The sequence below is a fragment of the Limanda limanda genome, chromosome 2 (assembly GCF_963576545.1).
Source record: "Limanda limanda chromosome 2, fLimLim1.1, whole genome shotgun sequence".
Classification (NCBI taxonomy): Eukaryota; Metazoa; Chordata; class Actinopteri; order Pleuronectiformes; family Pleuronectidae; genus Limanda; species Limanda limanda.
Window position 1 is genome coordinate 23,757,070 of NC_083637.1, and position 21,239 is coordinate 23,778,308.

General features: G+C 44.0%; 2 protein-coding genes across 4 annotated transcripts; both read right to left on the bottom strand.

Annotated features, from left to right (window-relative positions):
• Positions 1 to 417: 417 nt before the first annotated feature.
• ogal (O-GlcNAcase like) lies at positions 418 to 8,085 on the bottom strand. Of its 3 annotated transcripts, none has more exons than XM_061083505.1 (17): positions 7,863 to 8,085; positions 7,628 to 7,679; positions 7,281 to 7,378; positions 5,934 to 6,064; positions 5,397 to 5,568; positions 4,812 to 4,910; positions 4,555 to 4,694; positions 4,298 to 4,442; positions 4,115 to 4,213; positions 3,180 to 3,442; positions 2,918 to 3,092; positions 2,005 to 2,090; positions 1,748 to 1,840; positions 1,574 to 1,662; positions 1,362 to 1,482; positions 1,142 to 1,271; positions 418 to 771 (listed from the first exon to the last, which is right to left on the bottom strand). In XM_061083505.1, exons 1-17 carry the CDS (start codon positions 7,921 to 7,923, stop codon positions 635 to 637), a joined length of 2,091 nt encoding a protein of 696 aa, XP_060939488.1. In that variant the 5' UTR covers positions 7,924 to 8,085; the 3' UTR covers positions 418 to 634. The 3 variants fall into 3 exon arrangements, with proteins under 3 accessions (XP_060939488.1, XP_060939487.1, XP_060939485.1); XM_061083504.1 differs by having other exon boundaries at positions 4,115 to 4,216; XM_061083502.1 differs by having other exon boundaries at positions 2,918 to 3,442.
• A 4,324-nt stretch (positions 8,086 to 12,409) lies between these two features.
• Positions 12,410 to 20,768, bottom strand: LOC133022891 (peroxisome proliferator-activated receptor gamma coactivator-related protein 1-like). The gene is made up of 11 exons (XM_061089801.1): positions 20,680 to 20,768; positions 18,323 to 18,421; positions 18,041 to 18,196; positions 15,492 to 17,199; positions 15,157 to 15,210; positions 14,184 to 15,075; positions 13,894 to 14,103; positions 13,709 to 13,772; positions 13,508 to 13,629; positions 13,264 to 13,415; positions 12,410 to 12,786 (listed from the first exon to the last, which is right to left on the bottom strand). Exons 1-11 carry the CDS (start codon positions 20,758 to 20,760, stop codon positions 12,686 to 12,688), a joined length of 3,639 nt encoding a protein of 1,212 aa, XP_060945784.1. The 5' UTR covers positions 20,761 to 20,768; the 3' UTR covers positions 12,410 to 12,685.
• Between the last annotated feature and the right edge of the window lie 471 nt (positions 20,769 to 21,239).

Below are 21,239 nucleotides of genomic sequence, written 5' to 3' on the forward strand. Positions count from 1 at the left end.
TACACAAATTTGTTTTGCGTTAAATTTATTCGTGCACACTAGTGGAAAATGGCTCAGGGCCTTCTTGTCCTTCAGAGAAGGCCAAACAAATCTACATTTTAAATGTTACATTTAATCTCACTTAATATTATAAACTTGTGTTTTGGGACTTTTACAGTCTGTTATTAACGTCTTTGCTCTCTAACACCAACAGTTTACATGTGTTAGGTAAATAATGTGAAATGTTTTCACCCTGACCATTCAGACTTGGGGCAGTAATTATATTTATGTAATAAATATAAAAAAATTACAAAAACATGGTAGTCTGGGTAACAACTTCAGAAAATGAAAAACTAATAATGATAATTTTACCTGATAAGAACAGATCACTGTACAACGTTTTCCGCTGTTCAAGAATGAAAACGTAAACACACCATATGATATTAAAATGTTTATTATTTTCAGTTACAACATTTTTCTCTAAAACACAATCACTATACTTTTTACAATTTCCATGGCTACAAAAATCATTCATTTTGCATTCCACGTTTAATCATACAAGAGTTTGTAAGACAAATTTAACTCGGTGATTATTCACAGAACAGTTTGATCTCAACAGTTCAAACCTGAGTAAAATAGCGGTGAACGGCTTTGTTCACAGGCTTGTTGCCATGGCGAGGATGTCTTGAGGAAGACCGGCCACTTTAATGGGTTTGAAGGAGCCCAGTTGAGTGTAGAAGTCGAGCATCCTCCGATCGCTGTGCCTCGACTCACAGAACGCTCCTCTGGAACCTGAGAGGGAAACAAGATGGTTTTGAGATTGTCTTTTTGGGATGAAACGTAAAGAAAAAAAGTTCAAACTATCCAAAAACGAGTTGCATGGATTGTATTTAAGATGTGCAAAAATAACAGAAGCTTCAGCTTTACACTGGATCAGTATTACAGTTAATACTTTCTTTGACTGGATCAACACCAACACTACACATGCAGAGTACACACAGATATTACATTGACTGTCAAATAATAAGGCACATATTGTCTGCATAGACTGTATGTAAAACATCTACTGTTGGCAGTTGTACAACTGTTATGCAGCCTATTAAACTTGTAGATGAGGCACATCTCAGAATAATCACAGGCATTGTGCACGGCCTGGACTTACCAGTGCTCCTGATGGAGGACAATAGCTGACCAATCATACGCTTGGCTGGAGAGGGGTCAGTGACCCGAGGCAGCATTTGCACAGTGATCAGGGATGGGAATTCCTCAAACACTGAGTCACTTGTTGCCCTCTAGAGAGGGCAGATAACATACAATGAAATAAGATTGCATTTTTTCCATTGGCTCATGTTCTGGAAAATGATTCTTGCACATTAGCTCACCTGAATCTTGGCTGCAGCCGATTTGGCATCAGTGAGTGCCAGTGCATAACCGCACATGCCGATCTCATCCTCCAGGACGAGAGCACACTGAGGGGAAGGGGAGATGTCACCTGTTGACAAACTGCAACAAGGCAGTGCAGGGGTTAAGATGGTATTAATGCATCAATTCTCAGGATAGAGTCATTGATTAGAGTAATTGGTTATTTTCTAACCTATCACAGATAAGTGGTGGCTGTGTCATCGGGGGAACTTTGCCCTCTCCTGCTTTCTGCATCTCTATGAAAATCCTCTGCACCTCCACCTAAGACAGGAAACAAAACTATGCAACATAACTGCAGAATTTAAACCAAGATGCATCAGGACTTCTGAGGATCTGCCCTCTTTACCTTGTCCTCAGGGCAGTATGGTCGTATGCAGTATACTGCCGTCATGGGAGGGTGTCTGAACAGGTCCCTGTTACCGTGTCCGGGCAGCATTCTCTGTCAGTGCAAGTGTACAGTACATTCACATTTATGAAGACAAACATTCAGAAATCTTAGATAACAATAACAATATTTACAAGTTGTATCGACCCATTATTGACAATTATCATGGTTTATTTAATGGGAAAATGGCATATTTAGTTTTGATTCGGTTTGATTACCTGGAACTCTCCGGAGAGTCCTCCTCTGAAGTCCCAGGGTTCAGGGTCTCCATTCAGAAGCTGGGCGGAGGGTCGCCCCCGTACTCCTATGGAAAACAGAAACAATGTAACGCTTTTCATTTTTGGTATGATAACATTTGGAAGTCAAAGACCAGTAGCCTCCAACTTCAGTCCACATTTTTTGCTAAACTTTCTGTCCTGTCGTTTTAATCTCAAACATTCCTGCCTGAATACAGTTTCTGCCTGCAGCACAAAGTTTGACATGTGCATGGATGAAATCCTGATGAAAGAAAGGCTTCCTGAACTCTGAAGATTCTCCTGAAACTTCTCTTAGGTTGTATGAGGGAACACATATGTCCGATTCAGTTGACCAGAACATTCTCCAGAGGTTTTTCTCCCAACCTCTCCAGTAAAATGCTGCAAAATGTCTCAGTGAGCCCATGTGAGAATGCAAAAGGAACACGCAAAACTTAAAAAAACATAAAAGATAAAAGTGGAGCCACACATGTAGAAGACACTGAAAAAAACATCAACTTTTTTTGGTGATAAGAATGTGGTGGCAATGTGCTGTAGATAAAAATATTTGATTTCCGGGGCAGAATTTATCAGTTATTTTCTACTTCCTGCAGGCTCTGAAAATGGCTTTAAATCACTGATCAAATCAACACTTCAACAGCTCAGTATCTTTCTTCTGCACCATGACATGCTCCATACAAGCAAATTTGCTGTGAACAGGAGGAAGTCCCATACCACCCCCTGTCAGTGATCTGAGTAAGTGCGTGTAGATGGAGTAGGACCGATTTGATCCTCTTGTCTTTTGAATACTTTATACCTACAGGAGCTTTTTCTCTGACATTCTGTATTTACCAGCCTGTGTAGTTTGATCATCACAAGAAGACTTCCATTTTCTCACCCAGTGTTTTCACATAGGTTCGGGCCAGGCCGACTCCACTCTTAATGTCACAGATGTAGTTGTAGAGGTCGTACAGAATGCTGCGGTTGGGGGCGTTTGACAGGCGGTTGAACATCTGCACCACCGCTTCACACATGTCGTCAAACTGCTGTGCTCGTGAGCACCACTCCGCTGTCTGGAAAACACCGGGGGGTTGTGTGAAAAAGAATGTGCAATCCATCATTTGCATTTGAAAGAATACTGCAGATACACACAGCATTACCTGGTCTGTCTCTGCAGTAGCAGCGCGGCTGTTGCTCGTGAGCCAGTCCAGCTGCTGGAGCATGGTCCTGGCTGTGCTCCCGTGCTCGTACGGCAGGTAGAAGAGGTCTGACAGCAGCTTCAGGTCGTCCAGGGTCAGAGGTTCTGCTGTGTACAGCGGGTTCTCTCCAGGTCCAGGAACATAAGAGCTGTCTCCCTTGTCTGTCTGCATGGGCTCCTCATCCATTGAGTCCTTCTTCAGATGAGCTGGAGGACAACGCGGGCCTGGAAGAATGAGAAGGGAACCAAAACACTCTGTCTTTTTCTTACATGGCTCCATCTATTTTGTGATATAAACGGTGTTATGGAAGTTTTCTGAAGCTGATGAAAGGAGATCTCAGGCAGCAGCCGATGTCTTATTCAGAAGATTTTAATGTAGACTTGATGCATCAAGGAGAAGGTGGAACAATATACAAACGCTAACAGAGTAACATGATCAACGTCTGAAGATGTCTCCCACAACATCTCCGTATCTCTTCCTTTACTTGCATCACCCATTATAACCACTTATCCATGAATGGCTAGAATTGCTGTCACTCTCTATGTTACATGTAGGTGTTCGCATCCTATTGGAGGTCTAAATGTGCATTCCTAAATAACATTGTGTCCTTATATCTTGCCACTGGTGAAATACTTAAAAGAGTTAAAGTTGTTGCCTCTCTGTCTGGCACATATATGTAGTGTGAAGGTCCCTAAGAGTAGACACTACAATGTACTATTGGTTGCCACTTCATCGTTAAACTGACCTTGGGTCCTGCTTAGAGGGAGAAGGTATCTGTGGAATTTATACAGGCACATACGGTAATGTGTGAGGATGGTCAAAAATTCCTCAACAATTGTAACAACACATTTAACTGTGAAAAGTTTACTGAGAGGTGTTCTGTCATGAGACTCTACCTCCAGGTTGATCCGTGCTGAGGAACTCCTGCAGCCAGTCCGTGAGGGCCAGGGTCAGGGCTTTGTGGGGAATGTAGCCGGGGTCCTGCTCCTCATCGTCTGCTGATGAAGATCAGGGACAGTGAGACACTGTACAGGCTTGTTTTTTAGGGTTTGTACTTTATGTCAAACTTTCACACTGACCCATTTCCACATCCCTGGGTCCTTCATCAGCAGTTGCTTTGCACCATGTCGCCAAAGTGTGGATAGCCACAAAGTTCGGGTAGAACTCGCAGTTAGGATTGGTGAGCACTCCTCTCAGTTTGGGAATCAGCTCCGTGGGTCGGTACTTTTCACAGAGGACAATGAATGTGTTAGGAAACGGATCCAGGGTCTGGACCGGGGAACATTCTTATAAGACCATCTTTTACTAATGCCAGTGTTGACAGGCATGTATTTACCTTAAAGGGCCCAAGGAAAATTCTTTGGGGATCGTAATCGTTTGCGTGGATGTTGTCCCAGATGACTGGCGCCCTCTTCAGGACAGAAGACACCTCTTCAATGGACTCAACTGAGATTTTGTGAGACACCACTTTAGGACCTAAATAATAAAAAGAAGGGGCATAAATAAAAGTCGGATAATTAAATATACATTTTTTAAACTGAAACAGTGATTGCACCTGTCAGGCTGTGAGGCTGTGGTTCAGTGTGAGCTTACCAGTCCACAGTATGTCCACACCAGGCAGCAGCTTCTCTCCCACAGTGTGCAGGTAAGACGACTGGGACACGTTAGGGGTGCAGAATCTTGCACAGTAGTCTGGGGACACAACAGAATATTGAATAAAGGAACTGTGCATGGGTGGATATGGAGATATGTATAGCTTTGTTTATTTATTTTTACAACAGCTATTTTAAGTATAAAAGCAAGGAAGAAGGACAATGTATATAAAAAAAGAAAATATTGATGTGACAGCCAAGTGAAATGTGGAATGTTAAAATGGATTTCTAAACAAAAGGATATTTAAAAAAGACAGAAAGATAGAGCGCTTTATCATTATTTTTTACCAAGGAATAATTCATAAATTGCATTCATTAAGGGGACTGATATCTATGAGTCTGTTAAATTTCTTGCAGCTTGATTGAATGCAACAACACTGTTGGAGATTTGGAGAGTTATGTGCTCAACTGAGTGATATCGTAGTTTAGAAAATGTTTTAACTTTCTGGTTGTTTTTAAACTGCCTGTGAATCAAATGTATTAATGTTCTCTTCAGTGATGTTCTTATGCAGCTCCACTCTCTGACCTGTCGGACAGAAGAGGAAGGTGTCGGGTTCCCCCAGGTGCTGGTACACCTCATTAGTGACGGCCACCTGAGCGTGGGCGAAGGAGCTGAACGCCTTCTTATCTGCCGGACACATCTCGGCTTCAATGTCGTCAAACAGCAAAGAGAAGGACCTGCAGCCAAACCCCTTCACCTGCCGAAATACCAAAAAAAATACTCGATCCTCAATAATTTAATTTAACACTTGAACAAACAGGTTCAGCTAGAGTCTAAATATTAGCTTCAGGCACTGGATTTGTTTCTTTGCTTGTGCACAAGGTTTTCTCAAAAGGGTCCTTCAACTGGGAATTAAACCCATTACCTGCAGCGAGGTCAGGACCATCACATGCCTGTTGACCTACTTGCTGCACACGAGATGTTTCTATTTTACTGCTGCCTGTTTCATACAAAGTAATGTGGTGTTGAAACAAACCCTCAGAGAGCCATAAAACTTAATACAGCTGAGATTAAATTATCTCTCATGCTCCACCCTTCGTCTCTCCGCACACAAAGTCCTACCTGATCTAATTTCCTCTTCAGGGCAGCGACCTCTTTGGGGCTGGAAAAAGTAATATCCAGACCTGGAGAGATTGCGTAGATGAAATCAACGCCGTGCTGCTTTGCTGCTGAAATTAAGGCCACGAGTTGTTCTGGGGAAAAGAACAAAACATGTTGATGAGGAAGTTAAGATGAACAAGTTCAAGGGTTTGGATTAATGAGCAGTAAACGGCTCCCAGCTCACTTGGTCCTCTGTAGGCCATAAGAAATCTTAGAAGTTCACGTACAGAGGGTTATGTTAATCAGGTTTGTTCACTTCCATAACGACAATAAGGGTGGAGCAATTTCATTTGTCATAACCTGGCATTTTATTGGTTGGTGAATTTTGACAGACTCCAAGAAAAATCCAAGAGCAGAGGAAAAAAAATCCATGAGCAGAGGAGAAATCCCCGAGCAGATGTTTTAGATGTGCACAGGAGCAGCGTGAGCCCGAGGAGAAGAGCTCAAGCGGGAAATATGTCTGGGCAACAAAATATCTGAGCTCGAGCGCACAGTGTGAGCACAAGCAGCGGATATTTCAGTGTGCTTTAATGGTTTTGAGTGGAACTATTATAAAATCAAAACATCAAATCAATATGTCTTGCTCTGAAAGACCACGCACTATAATAAAGATAATTATATTTATTTGAATATTATATTATTATACACATATTTCTGTGGGTACTCCGACTCTATATTGACTTTAGTACAGCCTTCGGACCACTTTCGTCAAAACTCCTTTCATTTCAGTGATGCAACAGTTTTATTTGGCAGTTTGCCTCTGTTCTGGGACGTCCCTGCCCTTCAATGTGCATAGGTCCAGGAAAGATAAAGGATGGAAGGATGATTTGTTTTGATTTGCCCAAAGTCCGCTGATAGCGTCTGCACTTTAAGAGTCTTCAGAGACATGATAGTTTTAATAGGTCAAACTTCAAGTCCTCTTCACTGACCTTCAGTCTGTAACAGTACTGATAACATCTAATCAACCAACGGAGACAGCTATTAAAACATTGTCTCTGTGCAGATAGTGAACACTCCTATGTGTCTCTACTTTGTTGTTTTGGTTACATTTTCATTTGCACTTATTCTACACAATCATAAAAGAGGATCCTGATGTTTTTCGAGATATAAATACTGCCTGAGCTCAGTGTAGGGTCCATAGTGTGTGGTTGGAACAAAGGCTTCTGATAGGATAATAAACTAAGTAAGAATAATGAACTTTTTTTTAAATAATTGAGGTTGGCTGGAAGAGTAAGGCGTCTTAGTGCACAAACAATAAGAAGAATGAAATAATGATTTCAGTGTGAACATTTGAGGGAATAAACCCACCGGCCTCCTCCGCAGAGTACATGTCTCTCCAGTACATCCTGTGTTTGTAGTCGTCCTTGGGGGCGTACAGGTACGTGTTCAGACCCCACCTCTGCTCCCTGTGAAGCCCCACCACACAGCAGGTCAGTTGTCATGTGATTTTAAAAGTGGAACTCAAACTAAACTACTGGATCGGGGAGGATCTGATCACAGTGAGCAAAGGAATTCAAAATAATCTTTACTAATATTTCCTGTTTGACAAGTCAACACAGATAAAAGTAAACATGAACGCCAACAAATGACAACACCTAGAAAGATGCTAAGTAAACACTTTCAGGCTGCATCTGTGCAGTTATACTCACGCACACCTTTTAAAGAGCTCTGTTCTTTGCTCCATGGTCCACGGTCGCCCATAAAAACCTGCATCAAGCAAAGGTCAAGTTATTCTCCACAAGATGATGTGTTACAGGTGATCACGAGCGACAGCCAGGCTGCATATACATCGTGTGGAGGTGGAGAGAGCAGCCTGGTTACATGGCTGCAGCAGGGGGGGTCAGGGGGTCAGGGGGTCCAGGTCGGGCCCCTGGACCCGGGCTTGCTCACCTTCCACCACTCCGGAGATGAAGCGTCCCTCCTGGCCCTTGGCTCTGCGGGGTGTCGCCATGGTTCACTGACAGTACTTCAGAGTGTGTTTCCTGCAGTTCCTGGTTGTGACACAGCGCCACTGACACTCATGTCCTTTTATTTGATTCCCCTCTTATTGGGCCGTCCTCTCGCGCCTGCGCACAAACAGTGTGTTGGTGTAAAAGCTGAGGAAGAAGCAGCCGCTGTTGTGACAGGACTGAAGTTCACCTCACGTCACGGCGCAAGTTGACTGAACGTGCTCTGATGGCTCGGACTACCGGGTGAACGTCTTAAAGGGCCCTCGTCCCTTCGGCTTAAAGGGATAGTTCACCCCAACATGGAAATCCACTCATTATCTCCTCACCACTATTTACCAATGGAGGGGTGGGTGGAGTGTTTGAGTCGGTGGATGTGGATGGAGAGGCGGCCGTTATCCTGACATATTCCATATTTGTGGAGGACTTAATTTGGAGGCTCCGGTGGGCCCTTTGGAGCCAAACCTACGGTCAGCGTTACAACTAAATTCTTTAAAAGATGTGAAAATGTCTGTGTGTGATTGGTCTGTGAACACTTGATGTCAGAATGTTTGTAGTATCAGTTGGGAGTGGGCAATACACACACACAAACACACAGGTGAAATTCACACATGGAGTCCCCCATCAGATGATCTGGGCCAAGCACTGACACAAACACTGAACATGTATTTTTAAAATGAGTGCAGAGGAGAGCTGGTGGTCTATTAATTACATTCAGTTTTTTTTCCATGACTGATGAATACATACTGTTCATGGCATTATTTCTACAGGTGCTGAGCAGTATTGTAAAGATATATAACTAAATATAATATTAGATAATAATGATCAAATACATATTTTGAATTAAAAGGGGGAAAAGCTTAAAATCAGTTAGTTAGTGCTTCATCTCTGTCTGTACATGATGCCTTCAGATACTGTGCTGACTGTAGGTCATCTGCACTTTGGCCTCATTTAGAACTCAGTGCACAGAGAGTTGTAAATATATGGATGTGTATTTTTATGCAGCACACTTGTTTGAGTTGGACAAGTAAAAACTAGAGCTGATTGTGTAGAGTCACTGAACAAGAAGCTGATCTCAGCAAAACAAGGAGTGACATCAACATTTCAATTGACCATTGATAAAAACGGTGTGTAATTGTGTGCTCGGCCTGTCAATCACTTTCGGATCAATTAACCATGTTTTCAATATTAAAAGGGGAGCATCTTTTAATGTTTAAATTTGAATCACAGATTTGTATTTAGAATGTAAATACTGCAAAACAAATCATAGAAGAATTGAATGCTCTAAGATTAAAGACATTCTGTGGCTCTGATGTGTCATGCAGCTCTTGACCTTAATCATTCCCAATGAACCAGCCTTTGATCATTCTGAACATCTCACAGCTTTGAGACAGAAAACTTTTTGATAAACAAAATCAGGCATCTGCTCAATGACAAAATCAAACAGCAAGATTACTGCTGATTCAACCTGATTCAACCCCAGGAAGAAAGAGCAAGTTGTCCCGCCATGTCACGATACAAGTTGAATTCTGAAAAGAGAGGGAAAGAAAGATATTGGTACAACAGGAATGAGTACCAGGGCCTTCAAAAAGAGATCAGGGATCTGGAAGACCGGTTGAACAACGAGAAGGACAAAACTCAAAATGAACGAGAGTGGAGAATCCAGGCCTGCAATGACCTGCTGGAGACCCAACAACATTTGGAAAAAGAGAAATCCCTGAATGAACAGCTCATCAATAGGAAAAAAGGATCTAGGTCACCCTTACACAAGCAGAGGATGATGGACAGGGACTCTAGAACTACCAGCTCCATGGAGAGGGTGACTGAGCTACAAGCTGAGAAGGAAAGATCCACAGTTTCCAGACAAGGACGGAAGAGACAGACATCTTCCCAGGCTCTGATCCCCACAGTGAAGCAGCAGCACCTGAACAGTGACCTTCGGAATAAAGTCAGGTCTTCGACAGAAGAAGAGCGAAAGCAACAGCATGTTTCGGACTTCAGGGTCGAGCAGGATGCTCGCTGCCAGGATTCAACTTTTGCTGCTAGGCAGGTAGAAGATAGGCTCTCATTCACGACTGACACAGAAGAAGACTGGGCTCCCAGACCTAAGCCACAGAGGTCTGCAGTTTACACTGAAACAAACCATCGGCAGCAGGGACTTTTTAATTATAATGAGGTGGAGGAATCCTTCAGAGATAGAAGGCACACCTGGCAGAATGCCAGAAGGTATCGGCACTGAGGAAACCAGATATTGACAGCCAGCCTAAGATACTACGTCAATATTTGCATATGAAATTATGTTTCATAATAAATCCTGAAAATGAATGAATCATATCCTGCAAGCGAAATCCTTCGCACTCCGCTTCATCGTCTCAACCTTGTGCCGTCTTTGATCGGACAATAAACAAGCTTGAACTTTCCATTCTGCGTAGTGCTCTGTGTTCTGTCTCTGCGTTGGGGTTTGAACAAGCTCTTAAACACGACACCTGTCAAATGTAGCACCTTGTCTCTCGTAGTCAGGCTCTGATATGAGTTGTCACAGTAGATGGCGGTAATGCACCTTGACGTTATTTTCCAACCGCCAATGAAGAAGAGATAATAAGAAGATTCATGTGGAATGGTGATCTTTGCTGGATCTGAAGGAACAACATTTTGTTAAGTCGATTTTTAGAACATTGAGATGGAATAGGGGCTGGCTTCGTCCACTCTACAGATCAACGTAGTAATGCAGTGCCTCCAGGAATGGTGCACCAACTCGGTAGATGGCGGGAAGGCACCTTGACGTTGGTTTCCATCTGCGAATAAACCGAAAGAAGAAGAAGAAGAAGCAGAAGACTGGGAACAGATCAAGCAACTGAAGCAGGATGTCCGCAGTGGCCTTAAATGGATAGTTCACCCAAAATGAAAATTCCCTCAGTATCTACTCACCACTTTGCCGATCGAGTGGTGGGTGAAGTGTTTGAGTCCACAAAAGATTTTTCTCACTGGTAGACAGCGTTGCAGCCAAAGTAAATGACCACTACTTCAGACGTAAAAAAACAGAAAAAAAACTGACAATGTCCCCATGTTGCTCCTGTGGTGTCATCCGAGTTCCTGTAGGCCCTGACATTGAAATTCTACCCCAATCTGCATAATATACACCATGTTTTCAGCCTAAATTCCTTCTGATATCCTCCACCTAGTAACTGCAGCAGTAACTTGCTGATCTCATCTTGCGAGAACTCTCGACAGCATTTAGTAGGAAGCTAAAAACATGGTGTAACCGATAGTGTTTTGTATTTGTTGGGTTTTAAAGACACTTGGATGACACCACAGGAGCAGTATGGAGGCATTTTCTGTTTGTTTGACTTCGATGTATCGATCTCGGCTGCAACATTGTTTACCCCTGAAACTTCAAAAGTGTTACGAACAGGGAGAGTTCTCTCTTATACAAAGAAGTACAGGAAAATGAAGAGAAGATGAGTGTGGCCAAGTAGTGAAAGAGAGGAATACAGCTGAGGATCTTAAGAAGAACTCCTACTATGCATAATTGAACTAAGTATAAACAAGTGCATGCGAACATTGAACAGTTTTAAGTTATTGTCCCATGCAGAAGATTGGCTGGGGTGTCGAGCTAAGAGCCCCCCCACAACAGTTGATTACATTAGCCAACAGCAATGACAATTTTTGAAAACCTCTATGATCTTCTGCAGGAGACTACAACACTGTGGTCAGAAACCCCCTAACAAGGCCTTCTGTCAGCGACTTCCTGCCAAAAGCTGAGATATGGTTTGCACTTTAACTTTACTATTATTTATGTAAATGCACATTATGTATCATTTGAGCTGGGACCACTGAACTAGGACTGCGAAATTCAACGTGTGATTAACTACACTCATGCTTTTCCCTTAAATCACAAGTCGGAGACGCCGTTCCGAACCTGGTATGAACATCCTTCCTGAGTGACTAAATCACAAGTTCAGGTCTGAACACATAAAAATTCTTCTTCTTCAATGCATGTGGCCACTTTATTTTCATTGTGTGGACACAAATGCATCCTGGGACATATATGGACCGCCCACTCAGCTGACGCCTCAGACCTGATACTTTTACTTTGAATCAAATGTATTTTTACTCTTCTCAGTGACCATACATTGATTTGTTTGTGGCTACAACATCAACACTGATCACCACATGAACGTTCTTTTCCTAAATTGGTCAAATCTTTCAACAGCTGCACGAGATTCATTCAGCCCCTGGACTCATCTCTCTTGCTCATGCCAACACACAAACATCGTCATCAAACCCATCTGTAAACACCGACGAGTAAGAACAACTACATAAGTATGATATTATACATCTTAATGAGGGAAGTGACATCTGATCACAAGTCACTCATTCAGGACTCATAAATAAAAGGTGTGAACCGACGAACTGTTCACTTCTGATTGGATCTCCCAGGACGCAGCCGCTCTAAAGAAAGTTTACTTGTAGCTCTTTAAGAAACCATCTTTATTCCTTTTATATATACAAAACTTTATCAGTGTTATTGAATGCATGAAAGACTTTAACTTGTTCCATTAACCCATTAACACATGATTTCAAATTAAGAATGCATATTTACTGCATACATAAAACCAGCATGCATATAACAGTCACAACATAAAAAACAACAGTAACATATGAAGGTTTGCTACATAAGAAAAAGCTCTGAAAAGCTCTGAGGTTCATGAAAAAAACAAAAACACGTTCTTCTTGTCGTCGGCAGATCCTGGGCTCGGTGCTCTGCTACCTCTTCAATCCTTTCTGGGCTTGTTTCAGCAACGAGTCAAAGTCCAGGTCCTCAAGCCTGCTCCTGGCAGGAGACGGGTCTGCGTCTCTGTTCGCGTCTGAGGAAGAGACGGACATTGTTTAGGTTTTGTTGACACTGTCACTGAAGTGTTCAGAACATCTGTACATTCTGAGGGGCTCAAAGTACCCCGAAGTGGAGAATCAGTTATTGTTGATGTTGTGATGAATGAGCTGTTGTCCTAATCGACGATGGTCCAGAGCGTTGGTCGCCGTTTTTCCCCAACTTAACGGTTTCAGGCGCTCAAAAACTCACCAGGACGTCAGGCACCAATGTAGAAACAGTGCTTTTATTTTTTAACTAAAATGTAGTAGTGTGGCTGTAGCCTGAGTGTGTATATGTGGTTCCTGACCATGCATGTATGTGTCTGTGGACGTGAAGTCCCCTGCAACATATATTATGGTTCCTCTGGTGCTGGTCACTAAAATCACTGTGATTGGGCAGGAATAGTTGTGCAAAGACATAAGGGAAACTGTTTTCTTCAGTGAAGTGATGTACTTGTCCTTGTTTGTCTCACCTAGATCAGAGTAGTTTGAATTACAGAACTGTCTTCTTCCACCGAAGCAGATGTCAAACGGCAGCTCATCAGGCTTCCGTAGTTTGCAGCCGTTCTCAATGGCTGCAAAGGCAGCTTCCATGTTGTAGAATGTCACAAAGCCGTAGTGGTCGCTATGGGAACCGAAGTTTCAGGATTGAAATACTGATGTAGTGATAAAAGATGGAAAAATTCACAAGTAACAGTGAAGGCAATAGAGACGTACCCTCTTTCTCTGAAGTGAAGCGACACATTCTCCACCTCTCCTAACTGAGAGAAGCGCTCTGTCAGTTCTTCTTGTGTCATCGTCCTGCGGATACGGCCGACGTACACCACCCTGCGCTCGTCCTGTTGGAGAGTTTAACAATCACTCACCATTCATTGCTTATCTAGATGAAAACAACACTAAGTGTAATATTTTACTCACTATGGCTTTAAGTTTCTGGATTCTGATCTCGTGCTCTCTCCTCAGGCTCCTGGACTCTCTGCTGCTGCAGTGATGAAGGTGGGAGGGGAAAAACAAGATCACAAAGGTGCATCCATAATAAGAGACAGAAAGAGATAGAAAACACCCGCATATCAGACGACAATCAAATTACAACATTAACTAACCTGTAAACATCTTTCCACTGCCTTCTACAAATCTGCAGGGATGGTGATCTGGTTCTGGATGGGGACCTGGACTGGGACCACGATCTAGATCTTGACCTGCTGCATCTCGATCTGGAGTAAGACAGCCTGTAGCGGCGAGGCGGTGAGTGAGAAACGGATCGGCAGGGGGACGATGAACACGAACTGCTCTCGGAACGCCGGTGATGGAGTCTGCGAATTGAGAATTGGGAATGATGCACTGATGACAGATAAGAGAGCAACAATGAGCGTGGTTAACAGACGATGATTACCTCCGTCTCTTTGGAGAGCGAGACGCAGAGCTGGAGGAGGAAGATGAGGAGGAGGAGGAGGAGGAGGAGGAACGACATGAGCTGGAGCTGGAGTCAGAATGGGCTGACCGTCTCATATACCTCCTCTTGTCCCTTCCTCTGTCGGGAGGACTGGGTGGAGGTGTAGGGAGGGTGTATGGGGCCGCCTGCTCTTCACTTGCACCACCATCTGGAAGCTGCACAGCTGTGTCTGTGGATGGGTTTGATTCTGAACCGGTGGTGCGTTGCTCAGAGTGATGAAGCGACACCGGTTTTGTTTGTCCAGTCGAGGTCTGTGTTTTTAATTCAGCAGCAGCACCTGAGTCGAGAGGAGTCACCTGCAATTCAGGAGTTATTTCAGAAATATCCTTGAGTGAAGAGGGCCTAACTCTGTTAGGCTGAGCAGCACTTGTTACTAAAGGATCCGCAGAGCCACAGTAATCGTGATCAGAGCATACAATTAGATACATGTGAGCGGAGGTGTGAGCAGCAGGGGCCTCTGAAGGGCCGATGTGAGTCTTCCTGGACGGCAGAGGGCGGGGGTCTATGATCTGAATGGCCTTAGATGGAGGATTCCTGCGTCTTGCAGGCTGCTCCTGAGTTCTGAGGATGATTTCCGTGCCGAGGGGCTCGGGGATGTCCACGCGCTCTGAGGTCTGGAGTTGTGGCTGATTCCTGAGGGGGTTCAGAGTCCTGGAGGATTCCGAATTACGTAGAGGTTCAAGTGCTTCCACAGAGGGGGTGTGGAGTAATCTGGATTCTGGTCCTACAGGCGTGTTTCTGTCCAGCTGCATGCATCCATCTGTTAGCAGGTTGGGAGGTGGAGTAGAGCTGCTGAGATCGGGCTGGTTCTCACAAACTCTGTCCTCTTTAGCTGGAGCAGGGAGAATTAAAAGAGGTTAAACAACGGTTTATCAGCATCTAAATAAAGTGCACCAGTCATCTGATCACTCACCTTGTGTTTCCTCGAACTGTTCCAGCAGACTGGTCACATCAGGGGCTTCAATCACTGAGGTAGAGGAACAGTAATATTTACTCAATACATCAGCTTAATTCATAGCTTTAGTGCCATTTTAAGATTTTACTGCTGACTTTTAAGGCCTGAATCTCTGCTCTATTGCTCTGTGATCTTCAACTTACTTTAGTTTTTTCCCGGTAAAAGAGCTTGCAACTGTGTTTTGAAAGGTGCTTTATATATATATATATATATTTATATATATATATATATATATATAATACTCTTTTTTATTTATTGTATCGGATTTGCTGACCACATCTCTTTTGGTTTACCTGAGTCGGAAGCTGCAGTCTGCGCTCTGCAGCCAACCTGAGGCGAGGGTGGGGTTTCCTCTGGAGAAGAGGAACCCTGGGATATCTCTGGCACCTTCTTCTTTATCGCTGTGAGAATATCTGTTTGAGAGGGTGGCAGAGCGGAGGGTGGCAGAGCGGAGTGTGGCGTGAAGGATGGACACTTTATTTGCCTCTCTGTGTCTTCACTTGGTGCCTGAGGAGTCTTTGGTTCCAGCTCGGTTTGTTTAGTCGGACCGGGTGTTGGTGGCTGTGGTGTGTTGCACTCTGAGGCAGGTTCGGTTTGTGTTGTTTGAGGACACAGTGATAGAGGTGCAGAGGAGAGATCTGAAACGATCCGGGTAAAGTTGTTTTTAAATTCCTGAAGCCGCGCGGTGCCGTCCTGGCTTAAGAACAGCACCCGGGGCTGTGGCTCTGAAGAGGATGGCTGTCTTTCAAGAGGTGCTGCTGAGGATTGTTTTTGGCTTTTGTGTGTGGTGCAGTGGAGGTCAGAGTCGGTGCTGTGGAACTCCACTTTGGACTCTGAGGAGGAGGGGCCAGTGGATGGGGGGGCTGTTTGGCTAACCTGGAGGGTAACGAAGACAGGATTTGGGGGATCGATACTTATCAATGTTGGTTTCTTTGCTGGACTTCTTGTGCTTTCAGGCACCTTCCCATTTGGGTTAGTCCGGTTGTCTGGCAGTGGACTGGCCGGAGAGACGGTTTTGGATTCAGGTCTCGGGCGCTTTGATCCTCTGTGATGCAGATGAGAGGATGGCTTTGCCTCTGAGGGCCTCTTCGACAGAGATGCATGATGGGATACAGTCTTGAAGCCAGGTTTATGCAGATGATCAGTGCTGCTTCTGGTCTTTGGTCCACAGGTGCTTTGACTTTGTCCGTGTAAATTGAAGATGGGGGTCAACTCCTTGGGGGCCTCAGAAACCGAGGGCCACTTGGTTGTGTTGCTTCCCTGTTTCTCCACCAGGGGCTGTCTCTTCTGGCGCAGCTGTCTGTACTGCTGGAGGCTCAGTGACTTGGCCTTCGTCTCACCTTTAGGTGGCACCACGTCTGCCTTGTCACTGTTCGTTTCTGCAGACGCTGCTGTCTGAGGTTCAAGTGTCGATCCTGCTAAGTTTTCCAGTGCTTTACAGAATGGAACTGACACAGTGTCACTTGTGTTCCCACTCGTTAGATTTGTCTCAATCAGTCCCTGTTCCACTGGCTCCTTAAAAGAAGTCACTTGAACGGGGCCGAAGCTCACTCTTTTCCTCTCCCTGGATGGTGGCGCTCTCTTTCCATTCAGCAACACACCTTTCAGGAGTTTCCCATCCTCTCTTTTCTCCTCTCTCTCCCCTTTCACAGGCTCCTCATCGTCAGACACCACATTTATCTCTTCGTCGCTCCCTTCGGTCGGCCTCTCGTACCGCCACACCTCCTCTTGGGAGAACAGCGTGTGGTCTTTCCTCTCTTTACTCCCCTCCTCCACGTACAGCTTCAGACAGTAGGGGTGCATGAGCCTCACCAGGTTGACCAAAGAGGTGGAGGTGAAGATCTCGATTTCATTCTCTGCTTTTGACTTGGACTTTAACGATATTTGACTTTGTTGTGTGAGCAGCTGAATATTGCTCTCATCTTCCTTTTTTCCATCCGTCTTTATAGAGAAGGTTACCTTTGGTGATGTGGGTCTTGCTGTAGGTCTGAGTGATATGACCTAAAGAGAAGGAGAGGGAGGTTTAGATCTTTAGTGTCCAAGCTTTGAGAACCAGAAAAGTCAGTGTCTCTATTTAGCATGTCCAGTTATCTAAATAAAACCAAGTTCATGTATCCCAACATTCCAAGTCTATGGATCCGTGAGCAGTTCATACTTCACAACTCGCCTTTTTGTGATCATGATGTGCTACAAATCACTATTTCAAACTTTTGCCTCGATTACGATTAATGAACCATTCTGTTATTTATTAGAACGGTACGCGAGCCAATCATTTGATCTGGTCTGAGTGAAATTATTGGTTGTGTTTATCACAATCCTGCAAGGGCCACAGACAGCAACCTTTTCTTCATTTTGTCCCAGACAACTTTATTTATAGATGGCTATCAGGAGGTGAAGAGAAACATAGAACATAAAAACTGTATCAGAAACACATTACAAACCCTAATTTTAATACCTGAAAATAACACACATACAATTTGTGGCTTTTTGTGACTCATACAAGAACTTAGCCTACTACTACTTTGTGTTGATACTTTGCACAAAAGCAATATCCCTTAGTCAGGGGGCACCTCACCACTACATTACCCTTTACATCATTTATCTCGCCTCCACCCGGATTTGCAGTAAAAGCTGCGATTCGCCTGCATATTTTTATCGATTATTGATTGTCCAAATAATTTAAATTGTTATGTTATCATACACCATAGCAGTCCTGATAAATTGTCTTTTACCCTAACACATTAAAGATGGTGTTGAGTCGTCTCAGACTGATGCTCAGATTCATGAAGCACTAGATCAACAGATATGTCTTTTAATTTGTCTCTCCAGTGTGTGTACTCACCACTGGGTTGTCCCTGCACCTCTGGTGGGAGAGGAGCTTAGTGTCAGGCAGAACATCGAAGGGAGACAGAGTCCCCTCGTCATCCCCCACGCTGTCCAGCATCTCAGTGAGGGCCGACAGCAGGGACTCGCTCTCTTCCTCCACTCCACTCTTATCCTGTGAAGACCCAGCACAGTCCAAATGTTCTGATTTAATAAACTCTATCAAAACTCTGACAGGTGTTTTACACGTCTGAACACTGATGATGGGGAGTCGTTCAGATTGACAAGGTTTAACACTGACCTCTGTTGTGACTGTGGGGTCGTCAAAAATGGACAGGATGGAGTGATCCGTACAGGACTGTGAGTCCATGGCGTCAACATCACCTCGGCTCAGGAGCGACTGCAGAGACACAATCCGAAAAAAACGACATCAAAACCCAGGTTGTGTACAATAAAGACTGTGCACGCACAATGATCCTGTCTACATTTACCTCCTGCAGTTTTACAACACACTCCTTCTTCTGGGTGGGAGCACAGACTGAGGCTCCGGACGCAATGAGCTTGAAAATTAACTTTCTCAGCATAAACAGGAAAAGCTCCCTGACAAGGCTGCAAACACAGCCATAAAACAGCAGTGAGGCCGAGGTTTACTTCACGTTTGGGACCTGCCGCTGAGATACACTCCTTAATTAGCCCGTCACCAAATATACAAATACCACACAACTGTAATGCATCAAAAAAAATTTCCCCTTTATAAACTATTGAGTATTTTTGATTTGGTAAATGGCCAGAAAGTAAAACATAATACAGATCAAAATCACTTTCAGCCTACATTTTCATATTAAAATGTCATAGTTTGTTATACTCGCAGTCGCAGGGCCAAACTCAAATATATTGAGTTTACTATCGCTAAGGACTAGACACATGTTGGACAAACTACAACCGGGGATTATTATTTTAAATATCAGAACTGCCGCTGTGGAATTTCTCATCTCTCCGCTCCTCCGTTCATCACTAAAACTCAGCTGCAGACCTATTTGGACATTTATACATACATCTTCAATACTATAAAACCAGTGCACCCTGAAAGTGTTTTGGTAGTTTAATTATAATTGTTTAACAGCTCATGACTATTGCAAAACAGTAACTATTGCCGTGTGTAGTATTGACCTGTACTGTTAGTTTATAATTAAGATTACGCAAAAACTCCAGGACAGATTATCACGGAACTTGGTTGAAGGAAGCAGTATGCGTTGGGAAATTGCAGAGATTTCTTTCGCTTCCTCTAACATTGTGAGATTTCATTGATTCATTTGAGAAAAATTTGAGAATCTGGATTTCAAAGCAAAATCTAATCATATTAAGGGGCTAACATCTATATGTGTGCATATAACCAGAGTTACTGTTACACACAACACACACACACAGCTGTTTTACTTGTTAATGAATATTAACGGTCACCGCCTATTCCAGAAAATCTCTGCACCTTAGCACTGTACGTGCCCATAACTCTCTCTCTATATATATATGTTGTTTAATGTCTGATTGTTATTTATGTGCACCAACCACACCAAGGCAATTTCCTGTATGTGCAAATATACTTGGCAATTAAAAGAATTCTGATTCTGATTTGCTGCTGTTTCAAATAAACATCTGTATCTGGTGAGGGAACTGTTGGTGGATGAATATGTTCTACTGAGTGATATTTTAGTTATTAATAAAATTGTTTCTCTCATCCTTCATTTTGTATATTCAACTTCTGAAAATACCTAAGGTGATGAGATCAGGTGCCATTCATTTTTTAAAAATTATCATTATTTTACTGCCAGGTACAACAAGTAGTCGTTGATTCATTCTCTGATGGACGAACTGATCAATTTACTTACTGCAGCACTTCTATTGTACAACTTCCTCAGTGAAATAACATCTACACATGAGCCACAGGTGTTTAGTCTGTAAACATCAGGATGAAAACTGACACCATCAAAAAGTCAAACTATTGACTCTTTGCGAGGCTTCAGGACCATTTCTAAGTAAAGTAAGAAGAGAGTGATGTAAAGTTTATTAGGACAGAGGTGTGCAGGAGAGAGAGAGAGGGGGGGGGCTTCAACAGGCCTCAGCTGTCACAACCTGAGCACCATCTCTGCTGCAGAGAAACAGGAGCTCAGAGGACCTGACCCGGGACAGTCACCTGTCTTAACGTGACAGGAACCAGCCTGTAGACAGACTGAGCTGCAGCTGGAGACAGCAGAGGCAGGAGGGTGAAGAAAGAGCAGGACTCGGTCGGTGGTCTGACCAGGGACCAGACCAGGGACCAGGACACAGGCCGGATGTGAGCACGGTGTCCTCCCGAGGCTAATGCCCGCTCCCTGTCCGCTCTAACACGACCGTTCTCTGCAATGTGGGACACGATCACAGACCCGATGATGTGACCCAAAATGATAATTACTGTGATTCTGTCCCGACACCCTCTTAACCTGCTGCGATCCCCCCGACCACCGGCCCGAGCTCCGCTAGCCTCCCTCTCCCTCATTCAGCCACGTGTCGCCCGGCGCACATGTGGCCTTTGCCCGCCCCGGGGAACCACTTCCTGTCGCCCGATCCCGCCCGCCCCCCCTGATCGGGACCCCCATGCAGATAGAGACTGGGACCCGGTACCTCGTGGTGGAAGCTGTGGCTCAGGAAGTCGCTTCCGTCGGCGTTTAATTCCGCTTCTCTCCCCATCCACCGCGCCGCCATCTTGCTGCACCACATGGTCCTCTGGCAGGCCGGACCACGTGGTCCCCGGCTGGAAGCACGTGGGGGGGAGACACCGACCCAGGATCAGTGTGTGGTCCCCAGACCCGCGGTGGAAAGTGAGGAGAGGGATGTTAATCTGATCCAAGGTCAGCTACATCCATGCTTAACGCTTTAATCTTTAAAACTACTTATTTCACTGCAAAGACACACGGATCAGCGAAGCGGCTGTTTGTGTTCTTATGTGTTTAATTTAATTAGTTTTTAATTTATTTCGAGATAATCAACACATGCTTAACACTGTCACTTGTGTTTAGTCACATTATTAATCATATTTGATTTTAACTGATTTATTCTACACATAATAAAACAAAATACATATGGAGATGTAAGATAAGAGGAGATGCCATCTTGCACCTGGATTACAATATATAATACAGTGAATATAACAATAGAGTATTACATCTCAGCAGGAGTGAAAA